The sequence below is a fragment of the Hyla sarda genome, chromosome 9, assembly GCF_029499605.1.
Source record: "Hyla sarda isolate aHylSar1 chromosome 9, aHylSar1.hap1, whole genome shotgun sequence".
Classification (NCBI taxonomy): Eukaryota; Metazoa; Chordata; class Amphibia; order Anura; family Hylidae; genus Hyla; species Hyla sarda.
The window spans coordinates 65,973,350-65,999,032 of record NC_079197.1 but is presented as its reverse complement, the minus strand read 5'-3'; the positions used below and the strand labels follow the sequence as shown (position 1 = coordinate 65,999,032).

The following is a 25,683-nucleotide window of genomic DNA, read 5'->3' as shown; positions in this document are numbered from 1 at the left end:
GTTACCACTATGTTAAAGTAGAATATGTCACGAAAAAACTATCTCTGAATCAGAATGATAACTAAAAGCATTTCAGAGTTATTAATGTTTAAAGTGACAGTGGTCAGATGTGCAAAAAACGCTCTGGTCCTTAAGGCCAAAATGGGCTTGGTCCTGAAGGGGTTAAAGGGGCACTCCGCCCCTAGACATCTTATCCCCTATCCAAAGGATAGGGGATAAGATGTCAGATTGCTGGGGTCCCGCTGCTGGGGACCCCCGGGATCTCCGCTGCGGCACCCCGATATCATTAATGCACAGAGCGAGTTCGCTCTGCACGTAATGACGGGTAATACAGGGGCCGGAGCATTGTGACATCACGGCTCCGCCCCCTCGTGACTTCATTGTCCGTCCCCTCAATACAAGTCTATGGGAGGGGGAGTGGCAGTAGTCACACCCCCTGCCATAGACTTGCATTAAGGGGACCGGGCGTGATGTCACGAGGGGTGGAGCCATGACGTCACGCTGCTCCTTCCCCTGTATCGCCCGTCATTACTCACAGAGCAAACTCGCTCTGTGCAGTAATGTTAGCGCGGTGCCGCAACAGAGATCCCTGGGGTCCCCAGCAGCGGGACCCCGGCGATCTGCCGCAAAGGATAGGGGGATAAGATGTCTAGGGGCGGAGTACCCCTTTAAGGTCAAAATGGGCTTGGTCCTTAAAGGGGTATTTCGCCCCTAGACATCTTATCTACTATCCAAAGGATAGGGGATAAGATGTCAGATCGCCGCGGTCCCACTGCTGGGGACCCCCGGGATCCCCGCTGCGGCACCCCGCTCTCATTACAGCACAGAGCGAGTTCGCTCTGTGCGTAATGACGGGCGATACGGGGGACGGAGCAGCGTGACGTCATGGCGCCACCCCTCGTGACATCACGGCCCGTCCCCTTAATGCAAGTCTATGGGAGGGGGCGTGACAACCACCACGCCACCTCCCATAGACTTGTATTGAAAGGGGCGGGCCGTGACATCACAAGGGGCGGAGCCGTGACGTAACGATGCTCCGGCCCCTGTACCGCCCATCATTACGTGTAGAGCGAACTCGCTCTGTGCTGTAATGATAGCGCGGTGCCGCAGCGGGGATCCCAGGGGTCCCCAGCAGCGGGACCGCGGCGATCTGACATCTTGTCCCCTATCCTTTGGATAGGGGATAAGATGTCTAGGGGCGGAATACCCCTTTAAGGGGTTAAAGCAGTTATTTATCATAAGATGATTTTAGTACGTACCGACCAGATATCTATCAGCAGGCATCCCAGGCAAATGCCCAGGGGTGTCCTGAGACCCCACCCATTTCGGCGATCTGCATCGATTCTTGGTCATACTGGACTCCAGTTACCCGATGACCCGGAAAATTAGGGGGATCGGGGGTGTCTAAGACACCCATGGTCCCACTCAATTCAATAGGAGTCAGGTGGCAGGGGTGCCACCCATCCTATCCCTGCTATTTCATCAGAAGCTTCAGTTCCCCCGTTCTGCCCACCCACGGTAATCCATGCAGAATGGGGAACTGTCCTGTGACCGGCAGTAGAGGTCCCTTACCGGCGATCCTCTCTTCCCCCTGGTGCAGTGTGAGTCGATCCTAAGGAAGCCGGTGAGTTGCCTAGCAACATCTGGAGGGCTACAGTTTGGAGACCACTATATAGTGGTCTCTCAAGTGTAGCCCTCCAGATGTTGCAAAACTACAAATCCCAGCATGGCCAGACAGCAAACTGCTGTGTGGGCATGCTAGGATTTGTAGTTTTGCAACAGCTAGACAACTACAGTTTGGGGATCACTGTGCAGTGGTCTCTAAACTGTGGTCCCCTAGATCTTGCAAAACTACAACTCCCAGCATGCTCAGACAGCAGTTTGCAACATCTGGAGGGCCACAGTTTGGATATCACTGTGCGGTGGTTTCTAAACCGTGGCCCTCTGCTGTTTGTGCATTCTGGGAGTTGTAGTTTTGCAAGATTTCGAGGGCCACGGTTTAAAAACCACCGCACAGTGATATCCAAACTGTGGCCCTCCAGATGTTGCAAACTGCTGTGTGGGCATGCTGGGAGTTGTAGTTTTGCAAGATCTAGGGGGCCACAGTTTAGAGACCACTGCACAATGATCCCCAAACTGTAGTCGTCCAGCTGTTGCAAAACTACAACTACAATGCTGGGAGTTGTAGTTGTGTACTCCAGCTGTTGTATAACTACTTCTCCCAGCGTGCCCTTTGGCGATCAGTACATGCTGGGAGTTGTAGTTTTGCAACAGCTGGAGGCACACTAGTTGGAACATACAAGGTTTTCCAACCAGTGTGCCTCCAGCTGTTGCAAAAGTACAACTCCCAGCATGTATGGTCTATCAGTGCATGCTGGGAGTTGTAGTTTTGAAACAGCTGGAGGTTTGACTCCCCCCCCCCATGTGAATGTACAGGGTACATTCACACGGGCGGGTTTAGAGTGAGTCTCCTGCTTCAAGATGTGATCTATAGCTACTGAAGAAAAGGCCCGCGGCCTTGAAACGCGTCTAGCCCATTATCTGCACCTTATCCAGAAGTGTATATCACTTCAAATAGACTGTATCTGCCATATTCCAATTGCAACAGCTGGATGCCCGCGATTCCGGGACCACTGCTGCACGCGCGCTGTAAGCGCCTTATTCACACGTGCAATCCGCACCACCTGTTACCCGCATTCACTCACAGCCCCGGTCGGCAGAGTTACTCCTGGACATCATCCTCCCCAAGGCCGGACGCCTCCCGTGCCAGCCCAGGACACTCGGACCCCCGGAGATTCAGCCACTCACCCAGCATACCACCCAGGCGGGCATCGATATCCAGAGTGCCGGACTCAGCCGTGCCAGCCCGGACCTGAGGACTCCGAAGGAGGGTGAGTGGTTCTGTGCACCGAGACTTGGCATCTTCATCGCTGACAGTGTTTGCCACATTGTCTGCATTACTTGTCGCTACATTCACTACCATATACCGTTACTCCGGATACACCCAAACTAATTGTGACTTTTTATTCTGGACATTTCTTGTGGATTTTTCATTGAAATATCCCTATGAATTATATGGACTGAGAATGTTTTCTCTTGATATATGCAGCAGATATTTAATTAATGAATTTTCTTTGGTGCTACTTACCCATCATATTTATTTCATTTTAATCCTACTATATTCTGTTTTATTATATCTATTTTTTACCCAGTATATGCCATTCGCCTTTAGCAAGGGCCCTGCTAGGCCACTGGTCATATATATCCTTTTTATATAATAAAGACCATTTCTTGGATCCCATCTCCACTAGTCTTTTCCTTCTTCTCTTCCCTGTGCTTTTGAGGACTGGTTCACATAAATATTTTATATTTATAATTTCTACATTTTTTAAATTTAATTTACACATCCAACTTTAACGAAAAGTCATCAAACACCTTTGGGGTGTTAAGGTGTTACAGTGAGTAGCCCTTGTTACGTTCCTTGAAGGGTGTCCTCCAAAAGTAAAAAGATTTCACTTTTATGATGAAAATATAAAGTAGACATATTGTATATGTGAATCAATATATAATTTATTTGGGATGTCCATTTTCCTTATAATGCAACATTTTTTTCATACAATTTTGGAATTTTTCACCAAGAAATGATGCAGGTATTGACAAAATGTTACCACTAACATAAAGTAGAATATGTCACGAAAAAACACACTTGGAATCAGAATGAAAAGTAAAAGCATCCCAGAGTTATTAATTCTTAAAGTGACATTGGTCAGATGTGCAAAAAATGCCTGGGTCCTTAAGGTAAAAATGGTCTGGGTCCTTAAGGGGTTAAAATAACATTGCAGCTATCTTTTTGTGAACTGGATATTTCCTGTTGGAGTTCATTCTCTCAAACAAATCCTATAGCTCATTGTTTGTGTGAGGTAACTTTCCTCCCTCCCAAACTTCAGACACCCCACCTATTGAGCTGCATTCCACTGTTTTCTAACCAGTCTGCCTGCAGCTGTTGCAAAAATACAATTAGTTGCAGAATGATCTCTCTCCCACCCAGCGGTCACTCCACCCATTGAATCAGAACAGGCTTCCTTTGCACACCTGACTAGTGGTGTTATGTCTTGGCTGCACTGCATCATGGAAAAACCTGAGACCTGTGGAATTGTTCATGCTGTTAAAAATAAATATTGGGGCAAAATTCACAGAAGAAATGTGAGACCACCGTCACACACAGGTACAGACACTGTATTATGAACTAGACTAACTTAACAGCCCATGTAGCATAGTCAAATAAAACAAGAATCCTGAAATACCCCTTTAAACTGCAAGTATTGAAATAAGAATTGTCAGAGAAGTTGAAACTCTTCCTGAAACTTTCCAAATGTCTAAAATATACCTTCTTTAAATAGGCTTTTAACCCACAAAACTCCATCCTTTCTTCATACCTCAAATCCTTCAAGTTTCGAAATTCTGAAAAAGGATTGTTCCATAATGGCAAATATTCTGTTCTTATGCCATATATTTTGCATTAGGGATTAGGTGTCACAAGTCCTATAACACACCAGTATCAGACTAGCTCTCACCTGGAGACAAAGGAAATCCACCCGCATGGATGGCCTGGCGCAAGGCCACAGCATTAGCAAGCACAAACGAAGATCTCCAGCTGGACAGGTTCCTTAACCAAGTAACTTTATTTTAATCTTTAAAATCTTGATCCATACAAAAAGAGACATGTAAAAAGCTCTGACACGTTTCCATGATAATGATCTTAATCATAAATGCAACTAGGATGTGCAGTCAGCTATTTATAAAAGCATACAAGATTACATGTTAACAGTGCCCAACACCAAATAGTAACAAATATGTACATGTGATTATAATATGGCCCATGAGTCGGTAGTTAGAGGTAAACATTCCTTCCCGACTCAAAATATGGCAGTCAGAATAAATCTCTGGATCAACCTTCTGTCCTTTTAAATCTAGTATCCATAACCTGTAATGTTATTACTCTCCAAAAATGCATCCAGAACCCTTTTGAACTCTCTTAAGGAGTTCATCATGACCACCTCCTCCGGGAGAGAGTTCCACAGTCTCACTGGTCTTACAGTAAAGAACCCTCGTCTGTGCTGGTGTAGAAACCTTCTTTCCTCTTAACGTAGAGGATGCCCCCTTGTTATTGATACAGTCCTGGGTGTAAATAGATCATGGGAGAGATCTCTGTACTGCCCCCTCATATATTTATACATAGTTATTAGGTTGCCCCTAAGCCTAATTTTTTCTAAACTAAACTCTAATTCTGATAATATTTCTGGGTACTGTAGTCCTCACTTTGAACCTTCTCCAGCTCCACTTTATCTTTAAAACGAACAAAGGAAAGAAAAGACAGCAACTCACTTACTTAGCCTTTTCGATTGCTTCTTTATTCCATGTCTCTGTTATACCCACTATGTCATAATTCTCATCAGATATTATCAACTCCAGTTCGTCAGTTTTATTGGTTAGACTTCTGGCATATTCAACATGCAATTCAAAGGTGTATGGGTTATTTTTTTTCCCTATGAATCCTATAACTATTAACTATTCAAACCCCCATTAATAAGTCCCACTTCTCTGTCTACACTATCTTCACCCTCTATGTTGTAGGTTCCCACCCCCCCAAGTCCCTTGTTTAAACACTCCTCACCCTTCTGGCCATCTTCTCCCTAAGCACAGCTGCACCCTCCCCAGTTCTCCATGAACCCAAACCCCTCATTCCTACACCAGCTTCTGAACCACTTATTTACCTCCCTGATCTCCCGCTACCTATCTGGTGTGGCTCGTGGTACAGGTAATATTTCAGAAAATATTACCTTGGAGGTCCTTGCCTTAAGCTTGCAGCCTAAGTCCCTGAAACCATTTTTAAAGGGTACCTCTCATCAAATAAACTTTTGATATATTTTAGATTAACGAATGTTGAATAACTTTCCAATAGCATGTTAATGAAAAATATGCTTCTTTCTATTGTATTTTTCCCGATCAGTCCTGTCAGCAAGTATTTCTAACTCATGCTGGAGTCCTAAACACTCAGAGCTGCCAGCCTGCTTTGTTCACAGCCAAACAGGCTGTGAACAAAGCAGGCTGGCAGCTCTGAGTGTTCTCCTTTGTGAAAAAAGCAGACTGGCAGCTCGTAGTGTTTAGGACTCCAGCATGAGTCTGAAATGCTTGCTGCCAGGACTAGTAGGGAGACCCCTAGTGGTCATTTCTTCAAAGTGGAAAATTAAATAGAAAGAAGCATATTTTTTAAGAACATGCAATTGTAAAGTTATTCTGCATACATTAATCTATAATATATCAAAAGTTTTTTTGATGAGAGGTACACTTTAAGGACACTTCACCTACCTCTTAGTTTGTCATTGGTGCCAATATGTACCATGACTGCTGGGTCTTCTCCAGCCCCACGCAACAACCTGTCACCCCGATCCGCGATGTGCCGAACTCGAGCACCAGGAAGACAACATACTGTTCGGCGATCCCGGTCTTTGTGACAGATCGCCCTTTCTGTCTCCCTAATAATAGTCCCCCACTACCAGTACCTGTCTAGCTTGCCCTGCACTCCTCCTTACTGGAGCAGACACCCTCCTGGCGGTCAGAGGCAGAGTCCTGCTGCAGTACTGCTAGCTCTGAAATGGCATCCCCCACATCTGCCAACCGGCCAAACTTGTTTGGGTGTTCCAGTTCAGGACTAGCCTCCCTGACACTTTTCCCTCTACCTCATTTTTTAACTGTAACCAAGCTAGCTGCCTGACTGTACTGCACCTCCGTCCCACTATCCTCCCCCACCTCTACCTCAGAGAGTGCTTGCTCAGTGAGCAGAAGACTCCTCTCCAAGTTGTCAGTTCGGCTCAGTGTTTCCAGTTGTTCCTCTATATCCAGGATCTGGGCTTGCACAACAATATGCACCCTCAAACTGCTGTTCAAGGATTGCATACATCATGCAAGATGTACACTGGACTGCATTTTCCAACATGGAGGCCTTCTTAGTTTTGGGGATTGTAAAAATAAACAGTAAAAAACAGAAGCAAATATTTCAATTAAACATACTGAATTTAAAGTCCCTTAATTTTAAGTCCCCCTCACTTTACTTACACCCACTTGTATACGTCACATGCTTGTATACTTCACACAATCACTAGCTTACACAATCGCTTAGTGTACTTGCTTTTTTAGTTACCAGATACCACCTCTCTGTTTCACTGCCTGGAAGTGAATGCTTTTTGCTCAGTCTGATTCACAGACTGGGAAGAGGCATTACCCAGCAGGCGTGACATCATCTGAAGCCATACAGGGGAGAACTTCCTCCCTCATTCTGCTACACGGCCCAGAGCAGTTGAGTGTGTGAGATGAGCTATGATTGGCTAAAGCTGCGCGCACACACCCTCAGCACTCCAGACTGCATTTCCTGGTTTTGGACTTCTGCCAGGCCAGCAGGCGTCCAAAGTCTGTGCAAGAGATAGGGGGAAATGTTCTCTGGACAAGTAGGAAGACACCTATTGGCAGCTTTTTTTAAACACAAATAAAACATAGAAAACTTTTTTTTTTTTTTTTTTAAACAAAGTACATTAGAAAGATTTTTTTATTTACCATAAGGATTTTTTTTTAGCAACCATGCATAGCAGATGTATGCTAAGGGCAGCATGGTGGCTCAGTGGTTAGCACTGCTGCCTTGCAGTGCTGGGGACTTGGGTTCAAATCCCAAAAAGAAAATAATTTCCTCTGTAGTATTCAGCAGCCAATAAGTACAGGAAGGATTAAGATTTTTTAATAGAAGTAATTTACAAATATGTTTAACTTTCTGCCACCAGTTGATTTAAAAGAAATAAGGTTTTCACCGGAGTACCCTTTTAATGAGAGTGCCTATTTAAATACACTAAACAAAAACAGTAGGATTTTCAAAATATGTTCAATGGCATAAATATCATAATGTAATTCATATACATACCGCCCCTCCCCAAAAAGAAAAATGGATACATTAAAATAAATTAGATACATATAAATACGCATGTGTGTGTGTGTGTATATACATATATATATATATACTACATACACAGTGGTCCCTCAACATACGATGGTGATTTGTTCCAAACGAGCCATCGTTTGTCGAATCCATCGTATGTTGAGGGATTCGTGCAATGTAAAGTATAGGAAGCTGTACTCACCTGTCCCCGTCGCTCTCGATGGTGTCCCCGCCGCTCCCGATGGTGACCCCGGGCCTCCGCTTGGCTCTCCTGGTCTTCTCCGGTCCTCCGCTGTCTTCTCCGGTCCTCCGCTGTCTTCTCCGGTCCTCCGCTGTCTTCTCCGGTCCTCTGCTGTCTTCTCCGGTCCTCTGCTGTCTTCCGCAAGGCCTTACTGGGCCTGCATAGCGACGTCTTTACTCCGCTCCGTACGCCATTCCTATTGGATGACATGCGCAGCAGCGTATTGACTTCATCGGAGAGGGCCGAGAAGACACCGGAAGACCAGCGCTGGACCCGGAGGGCACCCCGGAGCATCGTGGAGGGGTAAATAATACTTACCGCACCACACGGGGAACATTAAGCTGCTATCCGGCAGCAGGTTAAGCATTTTGCGCTGCCGGATAGCACTTAATGCGATGGCCCCGACATAAAAAAGCATCGTATGTCGATGCTGACATCGACATGCAATGGCCTCTGAGAGGCCATCGTATGTCGATTTGTTCATATGTCGGGGCCATCGTAGGTCGGGGGGTTACTGTGTATGTGTATATATATATATATATATATATATATATATATATATATATATATACATACACACACACACACACACAAAGAAAGGAGTCGGCACTCGAGTGTCCCAGTTCGTCTGCAGGTGTCCAACCAGCGCAACCAGCGTGCCACCGCTTGATCAAGCAAATTCCAGTGAAGTGAAGTGAAGACACATCCAACTGCAGTGGCATATGGGTTAATAAAATGGCTAAAAGTTTATAGCACCAACAAATACATGCTAAAACCAAATGGAAGAGAGGAAAAAAGAAGGAACAGGGTGTGTCTGCAAGAAAAAGAGAAAAAAAGTAGAGTGAAAGGAAAAATTTAAAAACATGAAAAATTTGAAAAAAGAAGAAAAATAGAGGAAAAAATAAGAAAAGATAAAAAAAAAGAAAAGGCAAAAAAAGGAAAACATTTATAATGATAAAATAAAAAATAAAACAAAAAATGAAAATAAAAATATTAATAAAAATAAATTAAATAAAACATAAAAGATTAAAAGGGGAAAATAAATAAGGAAATTATAAAGAATAAAAAAATAAAGAAAAGTGTGTCCAGAAAAGGGAAGAAAGCAAAGGATTCAAATGCATATTAAAAAGGTTTCAAACTGAAATCAATATTCAAACCATTAATCTGTGGATCCATCTCAGGTCTTTTTGTTTAAGTATACATTCTCTGTCTCCCCCTCTCCTCAATGGGGGGACATGATCGATGATACAAAACCTCAACTGGCTAATGTGCCCCAAATCATGAAAATGCTTTGCTACAGGAAGATCTAATCTACCAGTCCTAATGGAGGATTTATGTCCATTCAAGCAAATTTTACATTCGTTTATAGTTTCACCTATATAACATAGAATGTAAAGGTATATAAAGACCTTGCACTGCAAAAACGTTGACCTGGAACAAAATGTCTGAACCTTGCTGTTGAAGTACTTGTAAAAAAAAAAAAAAAAAAATCAGAACGTCTGTCAGAACTTTTCCCTTGACAGCCCATCTCCAAAAATTGTAATCGCCCCCTTCCCTCAGTAACATGTCTGTTATTAATATAGTTGCTTTATATGCTTTTCTGTATTTCCTTTCTCCCTAGAGGCCTTTGACTCACATATGACCCTTTCTTTGATTGGAGTCATTCAGTTTTTTTTACTATCCAGCCTAAAACGTCATTAAGATGTCTCCTGGTTAAGTCTCCAAAGTACATGCCAGACACAATGCCCACCTCTTTACAATCTCCCCATGTGTATTGCCCCACTCAATAATAGTGCCCTCCTTATGCCCTAATATAGTAGATAAGTCCCCTATGCCCCCCCCCCCCATATAGTTGTAGGTCCCCTATGTCCCCCCCATATAGTTGTTGGTCCCCTATGCCCCCCCATATAGTTGTAGGTCCCCTATGTCCCCCCATATAGTTGTAGGTCCCCTATGTCCTCCCATATAGTAGGCCGCTCTCATACTGCCCCTATAGAGTTTTAGGCTGCCATACAACCCCTATATATTGTTGTAGGCCTTTAATGCCCTACTGCTGTGCTCCACTGCTCCTCCGGTCCAGGGAACTGCTGCTTTGTGAACTGCTACATTAACACCTTAATTTCCACAAGTGTAAACTTATGCTCGTGGCCAGCTTCCATTATGTGAAGCACGCTCAGGAGCTGAGCGTGCTTCATACTCGGCAGGTCCCAGTTGCTATCAGCAGCCAGGACCCGTGGCCAATAGCGGACATCACCGATCGGTCTGATGTCCGGTATTAACCCTTTAGACGCCGCAATCAAAGTTGACCACGGCATCTAAAACGGGAGAAAATCATTGCCGGTTAGTTCAGTGGGCTGTTCGGGATCACCGTGGCATCCCCAACAGCTGAGAGGACAGCGGGAGGCTTCTTACCTTTTCTCCCACCGTTCGAACGTCACTTTGCGGCTCCGTGCCTGAGATCCAGGCTGGAGCAGCAGAGCACCGATAACACTGATCAATGCTATGGCTTTGCATTGATCATTGTCTGCAATCAAGGTATTGCATGTTATAGTCCCCTATGGGGGCAATAACACTGCAAAAAAAATAATTTAAAAAAGTTAATAAATGTGATTTAACCCCCTTCCTAATAAAAGTTTGAATCACCTCCCTTTTCCCATAAAAAAAATTTAAATAAAAATAAACATGTGGTATCGCCGCATGCGTAAACCTCACAGTTAATGGCGTACACGTAGAAGAAAATTCCAAAGTCCAAAATTGCGTCTTTTTGGTCACTTTGTAGACCCTGAAAAAATGGATAAAAGGCGATCAAAAAGTCCCATCAAAATGAAAATGGTACCGATAAAAACTTCAGATTGTGGTGCAAAAAATGAACCTTCAAATATCCCCGTATACGGAAAAATAAAAAAGTTAAAGGGGTCAGAAGATGACAATTTTACACATTCTAATTTTGGTGCATGTAGTAAAATAAAATAAAACCTATATAAATTAGGTGTCATTGTAACCGTATGGACCTACAGAATAAAGATATTGTGTCATTTTTACCGAAAAGTGTACTGCATAGAATCTGAAGCCCCCAAAACTTACAAAATGTATTTTTTTTTTCCAATTTTGCTTCACAAAATTTTTTTTCTGGTTTTGCCGTAAATTTTGTGGTTAAATGATTGTCATTATAAAGTACAATTGTTGGCGCAAAAAATAAGCCCTCACATGGGTCTGTAGGTGCAAAATTGAAAGTGTTATGATTTTTAGAAGGTGATGAGGAAAAAATGAAAATGCAAAAACTGAAAAACCCTGCTAAAAAAGGGCAAGAAAAATTTCCTTGTCATTTCTTCAGTGTAAACATACCCTTATCCAGGGTTGTGGAAATCATTTTGCCCGATACCATAGACATGCTGTTCCTGTGCGCTTGGCAGGTTAACTATTCAGGCATTTAGCCCTTCTTCGGGTAAGCAGAGATGGACAGACAACCTCCTCTGATTTAAAAAGTATGATGGCACTCAGTGTGTATGGAGCAGGCTCCTGACTCAAGCCTGCTTCATACCAGGCAGCCCCCAGCTGATTTCCGTAGCTGAGGGGGCGCCGCTAAGTACAGGTCTGCTTATGTACAGGCTCTGTAGCTGGCACAGGTCTGCTTATGTACAGGCTCTGATATCATATAGGCTCATATCAAAGCAATAATATTGATTCAAACGTGAAATTTTGTTACAGAACATATTTCTGAATACTTTGTATTTACATGATCTGGGTATTTTAGGAGCATCTTGTTGTGATCAGTTTTGTGAATATAATTACGGGGTTTCTGTGTTCATTTTATATCACCTTATGTACAACTAGTGTTGTGATATCTATAGATGCAGTGCAATAATGTTTTACTAATCTTTTATCTATTGGATTGTTACCCACAAGGGCCCTGTGGTTTTGAACATGATAGTTTAAGTGTAATCATTTTTATATTGTGTAGCAAAAACTATTATCCTTTTTACGGCTATCAATCTCCTATTAGATATCTAATTCAAACTATAATACTACTTGATCTCTTGACCAAATTAACTTTATGCAGGTCATACTGATGCGGTATAATATTCTGTGGACTGGCATTTTTCTTCTTTTCATACTTTAGTCTTTATAACACTTTTAAATATAGGCGTTGCTTCAATTAACCTTTTTTATTTTTTTTATTTAATTGTGACTGTCACGATCTGTGGTGTATTCTGGATTGTCTTTGTTATGCCCACCAATCCCAACTCTATTAGCTGGATTAATAAGAGCAACATAAAACAGCAGCCATATTGTCAGCACTAAAACTGGTCTGTTCTCCCAACAATGACTGGCTGATTTTTCCCTACACCAAAATGCAGCCATTTTTCTATTACCCAAATGTGATATAATGGTGACTTGTAAAATCACCATGGAAGCTTGGTCTTAAAGGCACAGTACTAGGAAATCAAATACAAAAAATTATCCAGAAAAACTTTTTTTTCACATTTTTATTTTTTAACGTTGTCGTTTTGTCACATCTGTTCACTCTGAGTTTTGCCCAACCTATTCCTCTCCAGATGTAGCCGAACTACAACTCCCATCATGCCCTGGCATGATGGAAGTTGTAGTTTGGCTACAACTGGAAGGGAACAGGTTCAGGAATGCTCCTATCTAATAATTTACTCCCTATTTATCTCCCCTTCAGAGCTCCCACAATTCCTTGCAGAAACAGGTGTCATGTAAACGGGGCTTCCTCCTAAGACACCTGTTCTTGGTGTATGCCCACTGTGCTCTCCAGACACCTGCAGTAAAAGTGAGAGGGGCTCAATAAAAAAAAAATAACAGTAGCCCGACTACCAGTTGCAATACTGCCATGCTAGCCTATCTCCCACACTCTCCCTGGACGCTCTCAGCCTCTTAGTGAAGCACTGGCTGGAGGGTCACCGTCGTCGTCTTCTGCCAACAGCTCATCACTATGGCACCTGCAGCAGGGGCACCCAAGTCGTCTCCTCACTATCAGCCCCTCTTTGACTTAAAAAGTCTGGCAGCCGAGGTCACCGCTTAATAGTGCCTGACATACAGAGGACCCTGGAGGAGACGCTACAGGCTTCCATTGATAAATTGCGGTCAGATCTTTCACAAACGAATTCCATGGTTTCTATGGTTCAGAGCAAAGTCAGAGCGATTGAGCAGAGCCAATCCGATATTTCGACTTCCATGGCTGATCTTCAGCAGGAAACTGCTTTGAGAAACCCTCCAGGTGCAACAATTTATGTACTGTGGGGCTCTTAGAACAGGTAAGAGCGCTAGACTTACAGTGCATTTGTTAAGTGGAACTGTCAGAATTGCTGGGCTTGGACCTCTACTGCAGGTCAGAGAGAATGCATAGCCTGGGCTTGGACATCAGCATCCGTAACACAAATCTGGCACCTTCTCAGTCATCTCAACAGAACAGACCCCACCAGGTTGTTCTAAAGCTGCTGAATTACAACAAGTGCCCCGCCCTTCTGAGAGCTTTTCGGAGGCACACTTTTCCCCTTATGCTTCAAAGCAGTCAAGTTCTGTTATTTGAGGACCTTTTAGCACCTGTTGAGCCAAGATGTAGAGCTTTTGTAGGTGTATGTACCAAACTGTTCCTGCACAAGGTGAAATTTACGCTTCGATCCCCTGCTGTGCTATGAATCTGTCATGAAGATGGTATCTCATCCGTGTTTACTAGCCCAACCACGGCTGAAACTGCGCTTCACAGTCCTGCAAGGTCTGACTGTCCTAAGGGCAGTCCTTTCCATACTCGAGAAGTCCTCTACCCTCTCCCCAAAATCCTCCAGGTCTTAGAGTAAATGTGATGCCTTCTGATGACCCTGTGTCTGCTCAGGTGTATGTATGCTGATGCCAGAGGCCTCAATAATAATATTGAGGAATTGGAACTATTAATTGTGGAAGAAGACTGACATAGGGGGATAAGTGAGACATGGCTGGTTGCAGGCTATGACTGGCTGGAGCTGATAATTTGCAGTCTTTTCAGAAATAACTGTACAAGTAAGAAAGGGGGAGGGGTTTATTTATACATAAAATCCTCTCTTTTAGGTCCTTTCAAAGACATAGGTGAGGAAAATGATCAGGTGGAATGTCTGTAGGAAAATACAGAGAGACCGGAGGGGGCGCCTCATGTGATACCGTAGGGATAGTTAGAGAGCGAGAAGTGCCGTGGACTGTGTGACCCCTAGGTAGTGGCTGCTCACCTTGTAGCAAGTTAAAACTTGCGTATCAACCCACATGTGGGGTTACAATGAAGCTGAAACCGCTGTTGAGCCTGATGTTGAAGGAGAGGTAAGACCATTTCCCAAGAGAAGACCAGTGGTAGTTCAGCAAAAGAAACCTTGAGATGGCGCTGCTTGTTCCAATGATGCAAGAAACAAACCGTAGCCGGAGATGTAGGTAATACAAAACACTGGAAGGTTTATGAAATAGCAGATAAAAAGAATAAAACAAGGGATGACTTATTTCGAGGAAGCCACCCCCTTCCTCAGATCAGTATAGGTGCACATAATACAAAGAGAGTATAAATATGTACAAAATTGACACCAATAGATAAGGGGGAGGAGCCAAGTGGATAGCATCATACATCAAAACATGCAGTACGACTTGATAATGTGGATCAATATAAATATACATGACAAATCAAAGTAGACATAATTACAAACTTAAAACATCCAATAATGAGGGAAATATAGTGGAAAACTTAAGTTGCGATGTGTCCAGAGGTTTTGACTACGTCCGGTATCCAGATGTCAACATCCTGTGTGTGATACGGGTCCGGAACTAGGTATCTAGGACGCGTCGCTAGGTAAGAGCGACCGCGTGACCTAGAGGAACCAATCAAGGCTGCTGGGTGGGCTTTCCTGTCAGTGCTTGCCCACGGAGCGCATGTAGAATTACTGACATAGCGCACATAAGGTGTGCTCTATATAGGTAAGGTAGCCCGATCTATGCAGACAAGGTATACTAGTAAAACAGCTGTCAGTGACGGGGACACATAAGAGAACTGTCAGCTATCAGTGACGGGACAGTGCTGTCAGCTGTCAGCGCCAGGACTAGCTATTAGCAGTGCCGGGACTAACTATTGGCAAATGATATAACAATACATAAAATCCACAAGGTGTGTTGGTACTGGTAATAGAATACAGTGGTGATAGTAGTAAAGTACATGAATAAATATGGCAATAATACTGCATAAAAACATAGCATTAATACCGGTAGTAGTAAAAAGGAAATATAATATATAGTAATAGTAATAATAATAAGAAATAGTAATAATATAAAATAAATAGTAATAATAGTGATATTAATAAAAATGGGTGGGTGATAAAATTAGGTTATGTATTAATGGGGGGAGAAGAATAGTTATAGGTATGCAGAGTGGACACAGTTGTAAAAAAGAGCATAAGGTGTCAGAGGTAGGTAAATTTTAGTGGTACGGGGGGGTTAGATACATTATGATGTGAATGTTTACTGGCTTACAGCTTACTTTCGATCATTTTGTTCAGACCAACAGGGGATAGGGTTCAGAGGGTGTGGATCCAGAAGTTTTCACATCTTCTCAAAGTGTTATACCTTTGCTTTACATTTTTAGAGATATGCTAGATAGAAGTGGCCCGAATGACGCTAAAATCTCCATTGTGGTGTTTTGTCAAGTGGCGTGAAACACTGTACAGGAGGAAGCCGTGTACTGTGTTGCTGCGGTGCTTGTTCAAGCGTTCCCTGAAACAACATATGGTTCTACCCACAAATTGTTTGTGTCAGGGACAATGAAGTAAATGGATAATGTATTGTGACCCTCAGTTAAGGAATGACTTAAGTTAAGAACTGACCAACCTTTAGTTAATATTTGTCTAATGTCTTTGTGTTCTCTGCTGAAGGTAGTGATGAAATTGTGTGAACGATCTGTGGTGGTGGTGGTGGATCGCTCAGGTTTTGGGAGTAAACAAGATGCCTGGTTGAGAAAGAGAGAGAGCTCTATCATAGGAGGGCTGTACCAGAGAGTGGGGGTAGCCTTTGGCTTTGAAACGAGCCTTCAGGATGTTGCTTTGTGAGACTAAATCACAGTCTCTAGTACAGTTTCTCCTAATTCTCTTTTTTCTTTTTTTAAACATGTTTTATTAAATTTTCATCAACAAACAATACAGCCTCTTGAAATGAGGCAAAACTGTGTTAGAGCAAAACAGTCAAAAGAACCAAGAATTGCCCATGCAGGGGCTACAAAAGATAATAAGTCACCATTGTGTAAGTAACCAAGCGAAAAAAAAAAAAAACATATGGCTAAGGAGACCGAACATAATAATGCTGTATAATCACTGCCTTGCATCTGAAATCACTGCTGGACTCTGGACTGGTAGGCGAAGAGACCCCAACGTATCCCCTAAGTCCCCTCTGCAGTACCACTCAGTAAATTCAAATAGCCGTACCATGTCTGCAATTTCAGTAGCTGTGTACGCAGAAGTAATAAACACCTCCCATTTAGAGAAATATGTATGAGTACGTGTAGTTTTGTGCCTTTCTGTGTCTAGTCAGTCAATATGGCAGTATAACTTTAACTGAGTTAAAAGCATATGGCGTGTGGGAGTGTAAGGAGACAGCCAAAAAGCAAAAAGGCACCTTAATGCCACTAGCAGAACAACATGTATCAATTGAGGGACCTTGGGGAGTTGGGGCATATCATAGTCCGGAGGGCGGAATTGATGGAAGAGTAATGAGCGCAGGTGAAACGGTAATGTAATATTCCAAGTGTCATGTATGTAGTCAAGGATCATGTGCCAGTATTCTGTAGTCTTGAAGCAAGTCCATACCCCATGCCATGTATCCGTCAGGGGAATCGCACATTTAGGACCTTCTGTAATTCTGTCAGGGAAATTAGGAGAGGGGAGAATATTAAAACCGTATAACGCTTGATGAGCTAATTTGAAATGGGTTTCTCTCCATCTCTCGTTGATCACTGCTTTTCTTACTTTGTGCCAACCCTGTAAGATACATTCAGTTATGTCATCTGCAGGTATCCAGCTGGACCATGTTGCAAAGAGGGAGTCCGGGTCTAATTTGAGGAGGGTTTTTTTAATAGTGGGATATAAGTCAGTTATTTTGGTCTTTCGCGGGGAAGAGCCTATGAGATTTTCTAACACGTGAAAGGGAGCCTCGAGAGTCAGGTCGCTTAGTCTGTGTCTGCAAAATGAGTAAATCTGATTTAAATATAGTAGATGATGAGAGGGGAGTTGATAAGAGGCGAGTAACGTAGCAGGTGGAATCCAGGTCTTGGCATTGCGATCCATTAAATTAGCAGCTGTTAAGATGCCCAGTGATCTAACACCCGTGAGGGGATGTCCGGGGGAAATATAACATGACCTGTGCGCGGGAAATGTTTAGACATTAGGAAGGGGAGCCGGAATAATTTACGCACCTCTTTCCACGCTACAATTGTATCCCGTAGGAGAGTGGAATGTTTTATTTTAGGGGGCAATTTCGCATATGGTGTGTGCAGTAAGGCCGAAAGGCGCCATGGTGAGGCTAGGTCACTTTCGAGAGCGATCATAGCGTGGAAAGAAGAAGCATGGAATCGGAAGAGGCAGGCTAGATTATACCCTCGGATGTTGGAAAAGTTCAGGCCACCCTCCAGTTTACTCAGCATCAGTTTCCTCAATGCTATCCTCGGTCGCTTGCCCGCCCATATACATTTTGTGAAGGCTGATCGCAAGTGAGCAATGTCAGTATGGCGTAAAAGTAGTGGTAGCGTTTGCAGAGGGTAGGGGAGGCGGGAGAAACTGAACATTTTAATTAAGTAGCACCTTCCCATCAAGGATAGAGGCAAACCCATCCATTTACGGAGTTCCGCTTGTATTTTTTGGAAGAGGGGGTAATTAAGCCTGTACAGAGTATCCGGGGTCTTCCCTATTTTGATTCCCAGATAAGTGATTGAGGTAGACGCAAGTTTAATTCCCAAACCATTAATCAAACGTGTCCATCGTGGGGGAGAGGAGCCTAAGGGAAGGATTTCAGATGTTGTGATGTTTATTTTATATCCTGAGAAACTACCGAAAGTTTTTAAGAAATCAAGCACTCGCTGTAGCGACTGTCCCGGTGCATTGTTAAAGAGCAAAATGTCGTCTGCAAACATTGTCAGTTTAGTTACTTCCTGACCTATTGTAATTCCCTCATATAGATTGGATGTCAGTAGGTAACGCGCCAGGGGTTCTATTGCAAGGTCAAACAATAGGGGAGAGAGTGGGCAACCTTGTCTCGTTCCCTTGCAGAGATCGAAAGGAGCAGAGAGAATCCCCGGGGTGCTGATCCTAGCTTTAGGTGCTGCATAAATATCCGCTTTAAAGTCCTGAAATGACCCCTGGATACCAAATCGATCCAGCACCAGTCCCAACCAGTCCCATGTGATATTATCAAAGGCCTTCTCTGCATCTAGAGTAACCAGAGCTGGCATATCGTCCCGGCGGGGCTGGTGCTGCAATCTGTCAAGAACCGTCATTATCGTTCTGATATTCATGGTGGCTGACCGATTTTTGATGAAGCCAAATTGGTGGCAACCCACTAAGAAGGGCATTAGTCTGGACAAACGATCTGCTAAAATTTTAGAGAGCAATTTAATATCCTGGTTTATTAGGCATACCAGTCGATAAGAATTAGGATCGCTGTGATCTTTACCGGGCTTGGGCAGGACTTTAATATGCGCCATAGAAGCCTCAGCGGAGACCCTCCCTGTGGACAGGAACATCGAATACACATGACACAGTACTGAGGATATCTGGGGAAGTAATGCCCGGGGATTTATTGTTAGCAAGTGAGCGAATGGCAGATTGGATCTCTTCCACTGACACGGGCGTTTAAAGCGTCTCTCTGCGCAGAGGATAGATGAGGAAGGTTAAGGTTATTTAAAAAAAGTCATCCCTGCTGTATCTGGAGACGGAGTGTCTCTGTACAGGGCTTCATAAAAGTCAGCTAATGTTTTATTAATACTGTGAGGAGTCGAGTGGACAATCCCCCCCTCTCCTTTAAGCTTGGTGATATGTAGCGGGGGCCGCCGGCCTTTTGCAAGATTCGCTAGCAGACGTCCCGCATTGTCGGAAAAGGTCTGCCTCAAAATGGGACCTGTGTGATCTGTGTGATCTTTATGATTTTAAAGACCAATTATATTTACGTTCTATGAACTAAGCGTATATAAAGTCATACGCTGACTAATAGCAAAGCCTACGGGTGACTGAAAGTGCAGCGAACTGAGTAGGTACCTTAAAACATAACTTTTAATTCGTAAATAAAATAATTACACATCAAATAATAAGGAATACAGTGTATGTGCAAATTATCCCACCACTGGGAATGAAATGAAGAAAAGGGGGGGAACAAAAGATGCACTTCCCCGATTGTCGCATAGCAATTCTATATTACTGAACACCAATAACTAGTATGTAGAAAAACACCCCTTTAAATACCCAACGTGTTTCTGTTCTCAAGGGAACTTCATCAGGGGTAAATCAAATTAAGAGGTTACAAAAAACCACAGTAAGATGATAGACATAGGTGTCAGAACTAACAAAATACCTGCAGCACAAAGACCCATCAATTTATGCAATGTATATATAAAAAGTAATCCAGAACGTAAGAAGAGATAAATAGGGCACTCACCGATCCGGTCTCGTGTGCAGAGTTCTTTATTTGAAATGTAAAACATACATGGCGTGAGAACATGGTTGAAGGTGCAGGACGGACAGACTGAAAAGCTTGACCCCTTACAGTCTGGTTTCCGCTCCCTTCACTTCACAGAAACGGTCCTAACCAAAGTCACTAACGATCTTCTGACGGCCAAATCAAATGGCAATTTCTCTTTACTGATTCTCTTGGACCTGTCTGCGGCTTTTGACACTGCGGATCACCAACTCTTCCTCAGTAGTCTCCGCTCCATCGGTCTCAAGGACTCTGCTCTCGCCTGGTTTTCCTCCTATCTCTCTGTCCGCTTCTTTAGCGTCTCGTTTTCTGGCTCTACTTCTTCTCCTCTTCCCCTTGCTGTCGGGGTTCTCCAGGGATCGGTCCCGGGTCCTCTACTCTCTTCACTCTACACATCTCCCATTGGAAAAACAATCAGTAGATTTGGTTTCCAGTACCACCTCTACGCTGATGACACCCAACTCTATACCTCCTCCGCCAACATCACCCCTGCACTCCTACAGAATACCAGTGACTGTCTCTCTGTCGTCTCAGACATTATGTCCTCTTTATATCTGAAACTAAATCTTTCTAAAACAGAACTTCTTGTCTTTTCTCCATAAACTGATACTGTACCTAACCCTGACATTTCCATCTCGGTTTGTGGTACTACCATAACTCCCGGGCAGCAGGCTCGCTGTCTTGGAGTTATACTTGACTCTGATCTGTCTTTCACTCCCCATATTCAGTCTCTTTCACGTTCTTGTCACCTGCATCTCAAAAACATTTCAAGAATCCGCCCGTTTCTCACTATTGAAACTGCTAAAACTCTCATTATTGCTTTGATTCACTCCCGCCTCGACTACTGTAACTCTTTACTAATAGGCCTTCCTTTCTCCAAACTCTCTCCTCTCCAGTCCATCCTTAATGCCGTAGCCAGACTCATCTTCCTCTCCAGCCGCTACACCGACGCCTCCTCCCTGCGCCAGTCACTACACTGGTTACCAGTCCAGAATACAGTACAAAATCCTCAGTCTCACACACAAAGCTCTCCACAATGCTGCACCTACCTACATCTCCTCTACCTCACACTAACATCTTCTATAATACGAACTTCTCACTCCTGTCTCCAAGACTTCACCCGTGCTGCACCGGTTCTCTGGAATGCTATCCCTCAATCCCTCAGACTCAACAACATCCATAGTTTCAAACGTGGCCTGAAAACACATCTCTTCAGACAGGCCTATAACATTCTCTAATTGGCCTCAACATATCCTCAATATATGAATTCGAGTAGAATACATACAGACATAGCGCACATCTACAATCTTGTATAATGATCTGATTGCTTCTCAGCATAATATCAAAAACTAACAGGTTGTTAGTATACATTTTTGATCAAAAAGTACAAGCCCACTCGCCACGTCAAGGCCACCTATTCAGAGTGGGTCCCTAACGTCCCTAGCATAAAATGGCGCAGCACCAGGCGGCGACCACCACCGCCGCGACACAGGTGCCCACGGGGGGAGCGAGACCCACTGGCAGAGCGGCCCCAATGCCTCTCAAACCAGTCTATAGGCCGCACCCGCCCGCAGACACAGCACCACGGCAGCAACAGACGCCGCCCCGCACCACACCAGTGTGAACAAGGTGTAATGGCTCACTTACCTTGCTCTCCCAGTCAGACTGGGAGGCTGCTAGGAGTGAAATGGCCCTAGTGTGGTTAATTACCACCTATATAGGTTTAGGCTGAGGGGGGTGGGGAAGAGTGCAGCACATGTTCAAAAAAACAAAAAAAAGGGGGAAGATAGAAATCACAATATGAATTCGAGTAGAATACAGACATAGCGCACATCTACAATCTTGTATAATGATCTGATTGCTTCTCAGCATAATATCAAAAACTAACACGTTGTTAGTATACATTTTTGATCAAAAAGTACAAGCCCACTCGCCACGTCAAGGCCACCTATTCAGAGTGGGTCCCTAACGTCCCTAGCATAAAATGGCGCAGCACCAGGCGGCGACCACCACCGCCGCGACACAGGTGCCCACGGGGGGGGGAGCGACCCACTGGCAGAGCAGCCCCAATGCCTCTCAAACCAGTCTATAGGCCGCACCCGCCCGCAGACACAGCACCACGGCAGCAACAGACGCCGCCCCGCACCACACCAGTGTGAACAAGGTGTAATGGCTCACTTACCTTGCTCTCCCAGTCAGACTGGGAGACTGCTAGGAGTGAAATGGCCCTAGTGTGGTTAATATCCTCAATATATCCCCACACCTCTTGTTTGAATAGTTAGTGTAATTTTATGTCTGATACTTGTCTTTGTTTGTACCCCATAATTGTAAGCGCTGCGGAATCTGTAGGCGCTATATATATATATATATATATATATATATATATATATAAGCAGGGCTACCTGGGCGGGCTACAGTGCCGTTTCATGCTGGATCGTGCTTCGACTGGCCCTTCAGGGCTGCAAACGTCAAAGCGGGCCTTTGCAGTCCTGCATCAGCCTCTATACAACATGTTGTGAGATCCCCTTCCCCTGCGATACGTTATGTGCTGTGGATAGGGTCTTGTGCTCTTTCTCCCTGTAATGATCGACATTGTCCAATACCAGGTTATCATTCCTGTCAGGGACATGTATTAAGTATCACACAATCTTTTTATATATACATTGCATAAATTGATGGGGCTTTGTGCTGCAGGTATTTTGTTAGATCTGACACCTATGTCTATCATCTTACTGTGTTTTTTTGTAACCTCTTACTTTGATTTACCCCTTATGAAGTTCCCTTGAGAACAGAAACGCGTTGGGTATTTAAAGGGGTGTTTTTCTACATACTAGTTATTGGTGTACAGTAATATAGAATTACTATGCGATAACTGGGGAAGTGCATCTTTTGTTCCCCCCCCCCCCCCCCCCTTTTCTTCATTTCATTCCCAGTGGTGGGATAATTTGCACATACACTGTATTCCTTATTATTTGGTGTGTAATTATTTTATTTACTAATTGAAAGTTATGTTTTAAGGTACCTACTCAGTTCTCTGCATATTTACGTTCTAGTTGCAAAGGGCTTGCCAGCCATAACATCAGTACAGATTGAAGTTTTTAGGGGGTGAAGTCACTTGTTTGCATGTTCTCCACAATGTGCGAAGACAAATTAAAGGGGTATTTTGCCTCTAGACATCTCATCCCCTATCCAAATTATAGGGCATTTGATTTCTGATCGCAGGGTTCTGACGCTGGGACCTCCCACTTCTCCGTGCTGCACAGTATGTTTAGATTGCTGGGTTCCCACGGCGGGGGTCATGACGCCACTTCCACTCGTGACATCACACCATGCCCCCTCCATTCATGTCAGACATCCCCTATCCTTTGGATAGGGGATAAGTACCCCTTTAATGTACTGACATATTTCTTTCCCTAGTGAATAATTGTTGTATTTTCTTTCCTAGATTGACGTGATAAAGATTCTGAAAGAACTTTTGCAAAATTGGTTGGTGAAACATTCTGTCTGCCCAGAACATGGAGGTGTAGACAAGTAAGAAATATATCCTAACCCTTATTTATTTTATAAAAGTTAAGTAACATAGTAACGTAGTTCATAAGGTTGAAAAAAGACCAGAGTTCATCAAGTACAACCTATAACCCTAATGAGTCCCTACTGAGTTGATCCAGAGGAAGGCAAAAAACCCTCATACTAGAGGTAAAAATTCCGTCCAGACTCCAAATATGGCAGAATAAATCCCTGTATCAACGTTCTGTCCCTATAAATCTAATATACATAACCAGCGATGTTGTTATTCTCCAAAAATGCATCCAGACCCCTTTTAAATTCATGACCACCTCCTCCGGGAGAGAATTCCACAGTCTCACTGCTCTTACAGTAAAGAACCCCCATCTTTGCTGGTGTAGAAAGCTTCTTTCCTCTAAACGAAGAGGATGCCCCCTTGTTATAGATACAGTCCTGGGTATATATAGATCATGGGAGAGATCTCTGTACTGTCCCCTGATATATTTAAACATAGTTATTAGGTCTCCCCTAAGTCTTCTTTTTTCTAAACTAAATAACCCTAATTCTGATAATATTTCTGGGTACTTTAATCCTCCCATTCCCCATATTACCCTGGTTGCCCGTCTTTGAACCCTCTCCAGCTTCACTATATCTTTCTTGTACACTGGTGCCCAGTACTGTAAACAGTATTCTATGTGTGGTCTGACTAGTGATTTGTACAGCAGCAGAATGATTTCCTTGTTGTGGGCTTCTATGCCCCTATTGATGCACCCCATGATTTTATTTGCCTTGGCAGCAGCAGCTCGACACTGGTCACTACAGCTAATTTACTGTTAACTAAGACGTCCTTTTCCGCGTCAGTCGTCCCAAGTGTGCTCCCATTGAATACATAATCCCAGCCCGGATTTTTCCTCTCCATGTGCATTACCTTACATTTATCAGTGTTGAACCTCATCTGCCACTTCCCAGCCCAAAGCTCCAACCTATCGAGATCCATTTGTAACAGTGCACTGTCCTCTATTGTGTTTACCGCTTTACAGAGTTTAGTATCATCTGCAAAGATTGCTACTTTACTATTCAACCCCTCTACAAGGTCATTAATGAATATATTAAATAGGACAGGACCCAAACTGACCCCTGTGGTACCCAATCAGAATAAGTACCATTAATAACCAACCTCTGTTTATTTTATACCCCAACCGTTTATGTGGCACTCTGAAATGCTTTGAAAAAATCCAGATATTCGACATCCAATGATTCCCCCTGGTCCAGTCTGGAGCTCACGTCCTCATAAAAGCTGATCAGGTTAGTTTGACAGGACCGATCCCTCATAAAGCCATGCTGATATGGAGTCATACATTTATTTTTATCAAGATATTCCAAAATAGCATCTCTTAGAAAACCCTCAAACTATTTACATACAAAAGAGGTTAAACTAACAGATCTATAATTCCCTGGGTCAACTTTTGTCCTCTTATTAAATATTGCCACCATATTTGCCATGTGCCAGTCCTGGACAACAGTCCCAGTTACTATAGAGTCCCTGAATATTAAAAATAGGGGTCTGTCTATTACATTACTTAATTCCAGTAGAACACGGGGGTGAATGCCATCTGGACCTGGCGATTTGTCTGATCACGTGGGGTTCGACCATTGAGGGCCCTCCTGCAAACTTCTGTGCATCACCTGGCTGCTTACTAGTCCCCTCCTTCGGAAATGAGCCGAAGTGATGGCCTGCTGAGCCAATCACTGGCTAAGATGGGACCCAGTCAGTCAAGTCAATCAATATAAATTGCAGTTACATTTAGTGACATACAAGTCCCTTCATTAAATGGGGTGATAGGAAGCCACCCATGGGTTCCAAATTGATTCTAATTAAGAATTGTGTTTCTTAGACACCCTTTTCTGGTTTAAATGTAACATTTAATTTGAAGTTAAATTTTCAAATTATGGACAGATTGAATCAGTCTACCAGTTTCTTGGCTTGATATAGTATGCGCATAGTGCCATTTTCAATCCAATTTAGTGCTACATCAACACCCAAAACACCCAAGATACATATCTTAGACCCCAGAATGATCTGTGAATCTTCACTCTATTCCTCCACTCTGAATATTAACTGTATTAAATCTTTCTAGCACTGACCCAGAACAGTTCATGCTAACATAACGGACATTAAAAGAAAACTCTGAAGGGAGGATTTTTTTTTCTAATTCTGCCCATTGTGCAGCATGACTGTTGTCTAAGGAATTGC

General features: G+C 43.5%; 1 protein-coding gene across 4 annotated transcripts in view; it reads left to right on the top strand.

The window, feature by feature from the left end:
* The window catches only part of CENPI (centromere protein I), a 466,748-nt gene that overhangs the window by 387,869 nt on the left and 53,196 nt on the right, over positions 1-25,683 (top strand). For all 4 annotated transcript variants that reach the window (XM_056540598.1, XM_056540599.1, XM_056540596.1 and 1 more), the window contains one exon: positions 23,371-23,456. In XM_056540598.1, the coding sequence (XP_056396573.1) occupies positions 23,371-23,456 (86 nt within the window). The remainder of the gene's footprint in view (positions 1-23,370; positions 23,457-25,683) is intronic.